The sequence below is a fragment of the Sabethes cyaneus genome, chromosome 2 (genome assembly GCF_943734655.1).
Source record: "Sabethes cyaneus chromosome 2, idSabCyanKW18_F2, whole genome shotgun sequence".
In the NCBI taxonomy this organism is placed as follows: Eukaryota; Metazoa; Arthropoda; class Insecta; order Diptera; family Culicidae; genus Sabethes; species Sabethes cyaneus.
In genome coordinates, this window is record NC_071354.1 from 51,389,424 (window position 1) to 51,400,312 (window position 10,889).

The 10,889-nt window shown below is 41.8% G+C and overlaps 1 protein-coding gene across 1 annotated transcript in view; it reads right to left on the bottom strand.

The window, feature by feature from the left end:
- The window catches only part of LOC128735414 (uncharacterized), a 34,061-nt gene extending 24,093 nt beyond the window's left edge, over nucleotides 1-9,968 (bottom strand). The window contains exons 1-2 of the mRNA XM_053829901.1: nucleotides 6,908-9,968; nucleotides 5,324-5,764 (exon numbers count right to left, since the gene is read on the bottom strand). Of these exons, the coding sequence (XP_053685876.1) occupies nucleotides 5,324-5,764; nucleotides 6,908-9,968 (3,502 nt within the window). The remainder of the gene's footprint in view (nucleotides 1-5,323; nucleotides 5,765-6,907) is intronic.
- Between the last annotated feature and the right edge of the window lie 921 nt (nucleotides 9,969-10,889).

Here is a 10,889-nt window from a genome sequence, read left to right on the forward strand (position 1 = left end):
AAATAATAGAGAAGAGACATAAAACTGAGAAGAGATTGCAGAAAAGCAACACAACATCTTTTATGACGAGTAGCGTATTTCCCTTCTATGAGTCCTACTATGCTACTTGAAACTTGAAACTATTCGCCAGGCGTCGGTGGAAGCAGCTCTTCGGTCCCTGAAAACATTGGCTAACAACGTCCGTTCCAGTATGGGAATTGTATCACTAAGCGCGTTGTACCTGTTGAAATTATACCTACTTTGCTGAGTAACTTTACTGCTAACATTGAATAATCAACTAATATTGGTTTTTATCAAACGTGTCCAATGCCGTCCATTCTGCTCATTACTTGAGCATAATGTTCTATAAGTTATTTATGTTATTTACTGCAAAAAATTAATGTCATCAGATAATTTCAAACTTTACGAGCTTTCGTAATGCATAACCAGTGTAACCAGGGAAATTAGCAGTCATCAACTTTTCGTCGGAGAGCAGTTTTTGAAGCAGTTTTTGGGCCCGAACGCGGGGTTTTGTTTGTAAAAATGTAAATACTGCTTTCTTCTTGTCAATCTGAACACAGCGAATATATTTTCATGAACAGAATTTTTGTTTTAAACAAAAAACTGCTTTTGAAATTGGCAGAATCGATGACTGCTAATTTCACCTTAAGGCTCTGTGAAATCAGATATAACCCGGTCAACCACTCGTGAAATTCCTTTGTAGTTCTTTATACAAAAATAAAGCTTTGTGACGGTAAATCTTCACGTTTAATTTTCAACAATATCGATACGAATATTTGAACTTCTTCATAGATCTATACTCGCATTTAAAACATTTTCTTTGTCAGTAATTTGATAAAAATCTTTAAAGATATTACACTAAATTTTGTTCAGTATGAAAGTATCGCAAAAACTTTAATTTTCTTCGCAGATATTTATCTAAAACTACTTCTGTTTTGATATCATTGTATCTTTTAACATTGATAAAGGATAATGAAGAATGGCATCGATGCGTATACATGTGCATATATGATGTATGTTCAACCCGAAATTAACAATATGTTGGCCGAATCATTTGAACTGAGCACTGAACCCAAACATCTTCTTCTGCCAGTTTCGCCAAATTAGTTCGCGACTCTCGTACATAGACGAATTCGCCAATATGTTAATATACATGCATGGGGTCCTTTAGAATATGATAGCCATTTTAATCTAAGCTCCCCAAGAGTAGTCGTAGATCTGAGGATTAGTGGTACAGTTTAGAAATTTGCATGGGTTCGAAACTTGCCCGAGCCAAAAATAAAAACAAAAAAAATGCGTAAAGATTAATAACGAATTGGCGACAGAAATTGATATTTATTTTCGAAGATGACGGTTGATATCGATATTTTGGTGAAGATCTTTATAAAGTAAACTTTAATTTTCTATTAAGTTTGTAGAAATTTCTTTTAGAAATGGTAACGATCGCCATCGATTTTCTCTATTGGTGTCTTTAAAGACTGATATATCGAAAAATGAAGAAACATGAAGAAATGGTTGCCCGGGAAGTTTTAAAAATTTCTTTCATCTGAAAATGATTTATCAAGTGGCCTTGCCTGATGTGTTAAAGTTTTACGTTTACTAGTCCGAAAGCAGCATCAAAAAAATTCTGCAGTCTTTTACCAATTCATAATAAAACAATCATTTTATCACTTACTTTCACCTCAATATTGATCTCAAGGTTGCCATTAGGATCACACACCCTAACGTGATGCCCATGTGCTACCATCTACCAGAACCGCAGAACATAGTTAATAAGTTAGGTTCGTGTCCCCGCTGTGCTGCTTCCGAATTATGTTGCGTTGCGTTGAAGTTTGTTGCATCGCCGTGTGAAAAGGATGATGACAGTTTTTAATTTTTCGTGTGTTGTTGACGCAGTAAATAATTAAATTGCTCCATAAAAGCTATCATTTTTGTTCAAAATGTAATAATGAGAGGGCTTACAGCAGAAAAACGTAAACTGATTATGATTAATTTATCTATGAGAAAATTGGCAAAGCAGAAAGTAGTTACCCTTCATGCAGTTCAAAAAGCGATTAAGCAGTTTGGTTCACATTACACATTGCAGGATCGATCAACGCGGGGTCAAAAAGCAAGTCCTTAGTTTTCCTTAGATAAACACCCCACCTCCCATGAAGCAACAACGTTCATTTGTAAAATTAGTAGTGCGTTAAGTCTCTTCGTTTAAGGGGGCATAGTACTTTTTCAATTTAAAAAAATCGAATTTTTTTTTATTGATTATTTCGAAAGATTAACATTTTGACCATATGTGTTTCAAGTCATTTCGATGAATTCCAAAAATTGACAAAGTTACAGCTATTTGTACCGCGCATGTCTGGAGCGATTACACAGCGAATAAAAACTTCAACGTCGTTTTTCTCGAAACCAAGTTTTGAAAGTCGGTACCATAAATATCTCAAGAACGGCTGAAGCAATTCTCATGATTTTTTTTTTGTTTCAAAGCTAACAAAATTATCTAGTGTTTGACCCATCCTTTTTTCGATATTACAATTTTTGTATTTTTAAGAAATGTTTAAAGTCAATTTTTTCGGCTAAAAACCTTACTTTTATGTTTGAATGTCCGCCATTTTGTTATGCGTTCGAATTTTAAAAAAAGGATGGGTCAAACACGAGATAATTTAATATTCTTTCATGTCGTTTTGGAATTTTTCAATTCGAATAAGCCCCCCAGCGCCAATCCATGGTACCGCAAATCATGTTTTTTCCGAATGATCATGTTCAAGGAGCCGTAGGGGAGAGGGGAAGAGGTTCACATATGCAAACAAAACTGCAAATATTAGTATAAAGTGCAATGTTTAGCAAGCAATAAACCCGAATCGATTCACTTTTCGCGTTATCGAGAAAAAAATATTTGAAATAAGGCCAAAAATATGGTGTAAAAAGTACTATGCCCCCTTAAGTGTTCAGCATAGAGATAAACAATCAGCAATAGAACCAAGCAATGCAAAGTCTTGGCGCTACATTTCGACGCAATATGAGCACAAATCCGGGACCAGTTCAACAGCTATTCTACCAACTCTAATAGTTCCTCCTAGTCGAAATTCTAGATAATAGTTAATAACTTATATGAGAGCAATCAATCAACTCTGTAGAAGGGAGGCAACGGAAATAAAATTAACCTATTCTGTACACCAACTTACAGCTATCTTAAAGCTCATGCCAATCAGTAAAATTGGCAGTAGCAACGATAAATTAAACGAAACGGCCAGATAGCGCGTAATAGGTATAACGTGAATGACTTCCGACGCAAAGCTGTCGGAGTGTTGGAACCACAAAACTGCACGCAGCATGAAATTCCAATTAAAATTGCGTCACGTATCCAATTTATATTAATAAAAAAAAATTCCAACGGGAAAATGCACTGCCATGTTCTGTTGTGCTGGGGGGGCTTTGAGAAAAAAGGCAGTACGCAAATCGTATATCTGAATACAGCACCCACCGTGGTGCCGCCCGTGTTTGCGGTAAGCAGCTAAATGTAAAGCAGAAAATGCATTGGCTCGTGCGGTCGATCAGCACCCACCAACGACGACGCGACGCACAGCACAGCGCAGCGCTGCCTATACAGGAGCAAATGAGGACGCTGGGCTATTATTGATTCCAATTTCCGTCACACCGCAATTTCCGCCCGAAACTTCGTGGGAAGGGGGCGGGAGTTGGTTGGTGATGATGATCCGTGAGATTCTTGTAGCAGCGTTGCAGCATGATAATTGGTGGAAACGAAAAATGAGGCAAAGCATTTCTAGATGCGTCGTTTGTAAGAAGGAAAACTAGCGAGATTAAAGAAAATTAACTACTCCATGCGTAATGGCACAGATTTGTCTTCGATAATTTGTGAAATAATATACAATTTCCATCACGCACAGTAAAAAATGAAACTGAAACATACTTTGAATGTGACATAACTGTGTTATGCGCACTTCTTCAAAAACCGCACTGTGTTACTCTTAGAAAGAAGTGAGTTGAACAGTTGGGTGACATACCGGTCCGGATAGAAATCAATTTATCGTTTCATTTCCTCACGACTGGCCAACGACGGGTCAGTAGATAGATAAATGTGGGTCAGTGTGGTCTCTAAATAATGATACACATCTTAACTGACGACATAGTGCCGTTGTAACCAAAATAAATTTCCGGCTCATCACTGGAAAGGAAAAATGCGAGTCATCAATTTTTTCGTTGGGGTTATGTACCAAAAAGATTATTTTGACCGCAGCTTATTGGAATTACCAGGGACGAAGCTAGATTTATGAAACACGATGAATAGTATTGAATAATTATAAAAAGTCTATTATTATTCAAAGCGATAGTATCATCGACAATAAAACGTGTCTTAACCTGTTATTGATGAAAGAAACCTTTGTGTTGGGGTGAGGAACGGTTGAAGATCACCCGGTTTCCTGGGGTTGATCCGGCTGGCGTTATCGATGGGTTATCCGGATTCCCTTTATCCGGATTTATCCGTATGACCACGGATAGGTAAATGAAAGGAACCAAATTTAGCACACGCGACTCGACCGAGTTAATTATTGTAAACTTTATTTAGCGAATTAATGACACTTTATTAATAATTTATAAACTACGTGTATTTAACTTAAGATAAATTGAATTCTATTAATTTCCGCGCCAAAGTATAACGGTATAATTGATTCGTTACCGTGTGTTCTCGTGGTGTAATTGGAGACGACTGCCGATCGCTTATCGAGTGGATGATCTACCCGATCATTTGATCACTCCTTCTCTTTCTGCCTAATCAATCAAAAGTGGTGAATATAGCTGTTGCGGTGCGCAGGGTGTATTTGGTTGGTAGCGATCATACGAGGGTGTGACATCACTGATTGATTTTCGTCTACGATGATGACAAGTCGACCTGGTTCGACTTTGATAGATGGTTGCCAGTTTTTTACACGTGCCTGAAGTTGCGACAGGTACTCGGTGTGCCAACGTCGCCAGAAATGCTGGAGTTGCTGCTGGATACGCTGCCAGTGTAAAAGCCGATTGGTTGGGATCCCACTATAGTTCTTGTCGGGAAGTGCTTGGAGCGATGAACCGACGAGGAAGTGAGCTGGCGTGAGCGGTTGGAGGTCTGGGGGGTCGTCCGAAAGCTGTGTGAGGGGCCTAGAATTGAGGCAACCTTCTATTTGTACGAGGAGAGTGTTAAAATCTTCGTATGAGACGGGGGAGTTGCCTAAGACTCGAAGTAAATGTTTCTTAATGGATCGAACTGCGGCCTCCCACAATCCACCAAAGTGGGGGGCGGCAGGGGGGTTAAAATGCCAATTTATACCTTCGTCACTGCACACCTTCTGAATTTCTTCGTTGCGAGCATGGGTTTTTAGGGATCGTAGAAGTTCAGCTAATGTGTTCCTGGCTCCGACAAAATTAGTCCCGTTGTCGGAGTAAATATCGTGACATGGTCCTCTACGGGCGATGAAGCGGCGAAGAGCCTGTATAAATTTAGCTGTCGACAGGTCGGACACCAACTCTAGGTGTACCGCCTTGGTACAAAAACAGATGAACACTGCTACATAGGCCTTTGCAGCTCCCTTGCGGTATCCCTGGCGTATGTACACTGGACCAAAATAGTCCACACCAGTTGTTGAAAACGGACGAGCTGCCTTGATTCTCGGAGCGGGCAGTTGAGCCATAAATTGCTGCTGAAGTGTGGGTTTCATTCGGTAGCAAGTAAGACAGCGTTGGGTGGTTAGTCTACACAATCTTCGCCCTCCTAATAGCCAGAATCGAAGTCGTATAGAGCTCAAAAGAAGCTGAGGAGCAGCGTGTAACAATTTCTTGTGGTAGTATTCTGCTAGCAGCTTGGAAAACTGATGACTACCATCAATGACCATTGGATGTTTTGCATCGTCTGGTAGGTCCGATTTACCTAATCGCCCCCCGATGCGAATGATGCCTTCCGATGTTAAGATAGGGTTGAACCAACGAAGTCGAGAGCCACGATGAACCGACTCGTTATTAGAAAGAAGTTTCATTTCCTTGGGGAAAACCTCTTGCTGTACTAATCGAACAAGACTGATTTCAGCATTACGTAGTTCTAAAGTTGTTAGTGGAACTGATTTGAGTCTAGTCGAATCCGCTGTTTGTAAATTATGCAGATACCTCCTGCAATATGCTGTAACCCGTATTAGTTTGGAATAACTTGAAAATAAGGAAAAAATCCAGTCGTTGAACGGTTCTATCGGAGTTGCCACGGTAACAAGTGTCCTCCTACGTTCGGCTTCTGCGTCTTCTACATGAAGTGTGGTATCTGGCAGTTTCGGCCAGTCACTTTGTTTTTTCATTAACCACGCTGGCCCATTCCACCAGCTAGATTCGGTTGCTATTTGTTCTGGATCCAGGCCTCTGGATAATTGATCGGATGGATTTAGTATTCCGGGTACATGATTCCAATGGCAATTTTGAGTATTATGCTGGATAAACGAAACCCTATGCGCAACAAATGTTGACCAAGTGTTCGGTGGCTGCGCAAGCCATTGCAGCACCGTTTTAGAATCCGTCCAAAAAAATGATTCACATTTAATTGCCAATGAAATGGTGACCTTTTGATGCAATTCTGTTGCCAACCGGGCTCCGCATAATTCCAAGCGGGGAATCGTTTGCCGCTTTAGTGGCGCGACTCGGGACCTAGAAGAAAGCAGAATGACTGTGACCTTATCGTCACTTTGTTGAGACCGTAAGTATATGCTAGCCCCATAAGCCTTTTCCGAGGCATCGCAAAATGTATGCAGCTGGAATGATGTTGCATCAGGACAAGATACGTATCGAGGTATACGGATTTCATCTAGTTTTGGTAATTGATGGTAAAACTCCTTCCAAATCGTTACAAATGTTGGTGGTAACAAGTCGTCCCAACCTAACGGCTTGTTTTCCTTATCCTTAAACTGCCAAATTTGCTGCATGAACATTTTTGCCTTTGTCACGACCGGACCAATCAACCCTAAAGGATCAAACACCTTCGCAATACATGACAGAACCTTTCGTTTGGTGAGTTCTGCATCCGGTAACAGTACGATATTGATTTTGAATCTCAATGTATCCGATTCTGGTTCCCATACCAGACCGAGAGTTTTAACAGTACGTTCACGATCGAAGTCAATACCTGTTCCTCGAGGTAGTGCCAGATTGTCCTCGGCGATGCCATTAAGTGCCTTGTCATTATTCGACACCCACTTACGTAAACGGAAGCCTCCCTTCTGTAGCATTTCATCCAACTCGGACCGGATAATTCTCGCCTCCTTGACGGTTCTTCCTCCGGTAATGACGTCATCCATGTAAACGTCCTTAACCATCCGATTAGACGCTATTGGAAAATTAGCGGCTTCATCTGACGACAACTGCTTCAAGGTCCGTGTGGCCAAAAAGGGTGCTGGTTTTGTACCGTAAGTAACGGTGAGGAGTTCGTATGTGTCCACAGGTTGTTCTGGGGAAAACCGCCAAAGGATCCTTTGCAAGGGCAGATCGTTGGTATCCATCCTGATCTGACGAAACATTTTTTCGATGTCAGCCACCAGGATAATGGGATAAATTCGACTTCGTAAAATAATAGAGCGTAGATCGTCCTGTATGACGGGTCCGTTCAACAAAATATCATTTAAAGCCGTTCCAGTAGAAGTTTTGCTAGATGCGTCAAACACCACTCTGACGCGGGTTGTAGTGCTTGTCTCCTTAACAACAGGATGATGAGGAAGATAATAACTCCCAACAGCCTCAGTTGGGTTCACGGAAATTTTTCTCATGTGGCCACGATCCACGTACTCCTTCATAAAAGAATGGTACTCGTCTTTTAATGCCTCATCTCGGGATAGCCTTCTTTCAAGCAGCAACAGACGCCTAAAAGCGATTGATTTGGACTCGCCAAGTCGAGCCAGGTAATTTTGAGATTTTGGTAATCCAACCGTGTAACGCCCATCGTTTCCTCGCTTAACTGTCTCCACAAATTGCTGCTCGCACATGGTTTCCTCTACCGAATAACTCGAGGCTGAATGCCCTTCCTCACATTCCCAAAACTTGCTCATCAGCTGCTCCATGGACTCCGAAATAACCGAATGTTGACAAACGGTAAATGCCGCACCTTGGCCCAAACCGCAACGTCCTGTAACCAACCAACCAAAAACGGATTCAACGAGCATGGGCATTTCTTTTCCTAGTGGTACTCGTTGCTTCATCGGGAAAAAGTCGAAGAAAAACTCTCCACCTAGTAGCACATCGATAGCATTAGTTTTGAAAAACTCCGGATCCGCTAACTGTATTCCAGCTGGCAAGTTCCATTCTCCTCGTCTTATAACTGAAGTTGGAAGATCTTCTGTTATCTTTGACAAAACATAAAACTCCATATCTTGGGAATAATCACTTAGCCTGGATTTGATTGTTGCCTTAATTTTTAGCCGTGTGTTTGTGGGACTTTGTCCAACACCAGATATTTGGATATTGGTTTTATGTGTCTTCACGTGTAACCTTTGCGAAATCTTAGTAGATATAATATTGCACTCCGAACCAGAATCTAGGAGCGCTCTTGCTAGCACTTCGTTACCATAATCATCTATGATTCGAATCACCGCAGTAGCTAAAAGAATTCGAGTGCCTGACCTGCCAACGTTACTATTTACGGTTGCAGCATCCGTTATCGACGCTGTGGCCGCCCTTTCAACCGCGTTGGAATGGACGGTATTCGTGGGTTTATTATTGGAATTACCGTCTTGCTTGTCCTGTCGCTTTTCCTGTTTGTAGCAAACTAATGTGTGATGACGTTCCTTGCATCGCCTGCACGAGAATTTGGAAGTGCAGTCCTTTGCCATGTGCCCTTTCCTAAAGCAATTCCTACAAACAGAATGTTGACGCAATATGCCTTCCCGATCACGGATGGATAACCGTTCGAAGATAGGGCAAGTGTGGAGCGGATGGGAACCAGAACAGGAAATACACTTATATTCATTCGAATCAGTCAATCCGTTGCTAGAAACCCTGGGTGGATTAAACCTCCTGATGGTTGGCAGTTGATTTTCTGTTGCCGGTTTGCTTGGTAAAGACTCTAAAACTTGTATGTGACGAAGCAAAAACTCGATCATATCCTTGAAACCTTCCTCCTTCAATGTCGACGAGTGTTCTTCCCAGCTACGACGGGTTTTATCATCCAATCGCGAGGCTAAAAGATGAATCAACAACAAATCCTTGTAATCTTCCGGGGGTACTACTTGGTCTAGTACCTTGGTCGCCCTTTCGAAGCCTTCCACTAATTTGTGTAATTCCGCAACCGACTCCCTTTTTAAAGCTGGAAGTTCGAAAAGGGTCTGCACTTGTTTCCTTTTTAGACACTTGCTGTTTGAATACCGTTTCACCAACAACTCCCATGCTATGTTATAATTAGCCTGAGTTAATGCCAACGACGAAATCACCGCTAATGCCTCACCTTCCAACTGACCCCGTAGATAGTGGAATTTTTCGATATCTGGTAACTCCGTCGACAAATGTATTAGAGATAAGAACAAGTCACGAAAAGCCAACCACTCTTCAACCTTTCCAGAAAACTTCGGTAGACTAATCAATGGTAGCTTAACATGATGATGCGGGGGTATAATAGTGGACTCCAACACCTGAGACGTATGCAAGGCTCCATTTTGCTCGGGATTGTCCCGAAGTTTAGACTCTAAGAAACCTTTCACAATGTAGAATTTATTTTGGAACTCTACCAGTTCCTTAACATACCTCTCGCCTACCGCCCCTTCCTCATTGTCGACCAACTCTACCTCCGTAATAGCTTCGTTTATCTTCTCCCACAGAGGCTCCAATTTCTCCAATCGCGAAGCCAGCTCACTGGAGTGACTTGTAGCCTCATATTTTTCCATGAAGGTGTAGATCACGTTGAACGATGTCATCAAATTTCGCAGCCGTGTCTGCTTGGCCCGCAGCTTCGACATATTGCAGCAACAGATGACAGTGACCGAGAAAATAAATAAAAAACCAAAAAAGTACCCGTGGGGAACGTGTGTAGTATTGGAGAGGTACTAACCTTCTCCCAAAAAATTCGTGCCTTGAATTAATTGGGAATCTGCCACAGCGCGCGATCCTACGCGCTGAATAAATGTAATGTCCAAATGAGACGAGATAAAGATGCCAATGAATAATTGTTTCCAAATGTGCTGAACGATCACCAGGCTTCCTCGCTGGCTCCTGTATAGTGCTAGAAGTTGTCGGATGATATGCCAATGATGGCCCTTTTTCCAAAATGGCCGTCTATGTAGAGTGACGCCAACTGAAAACCCGCGAACCAACTCGCGAAAAGCAAAAACGCCAAGGGTAACACCAACTAAAACGCCTTTATCGCGTTGGAGAGGTATTAACCTGCTACCAATTATAGTATGCCTTGTATTTATTTATCACAAACGTTGATTGTGAGCCGCCGAAATCCTACTTCCGTGCAGTAGGTGGGATGAGAGTAAACCGTGACGCAATAGTGATCTTTGCTGGAACCAAAACCGAAGAAAACCAAAGAGAAACACCAGCGGATTACGTAAGCAGCTTGGAATGCTACTCACGTGATTCTCGAAAATAATATGCCTTGAAATAAATTATTTAAGCCGGAACCAAACGTCGTCTCCTTCCAGGAACGTTGCTCTCCATGCAACCCAAGCCGAGCGTCGAAAAACGCGCGAAGATACGATGGCGGTCGTTTGCAATGGCGGGCCTTTTAGCGCCAAATTTCCCAATGGCGGCGGTAACCAATTGTGTGGCCTTAACAATGGTGGATGGCGTCAGTGCGGAATTTACCAAAATCCGTCCTTTTACCGGTGGTCTTCAACCGATCCGGCTCGAAGGACCAGATGTTGGGGTGAGGAACG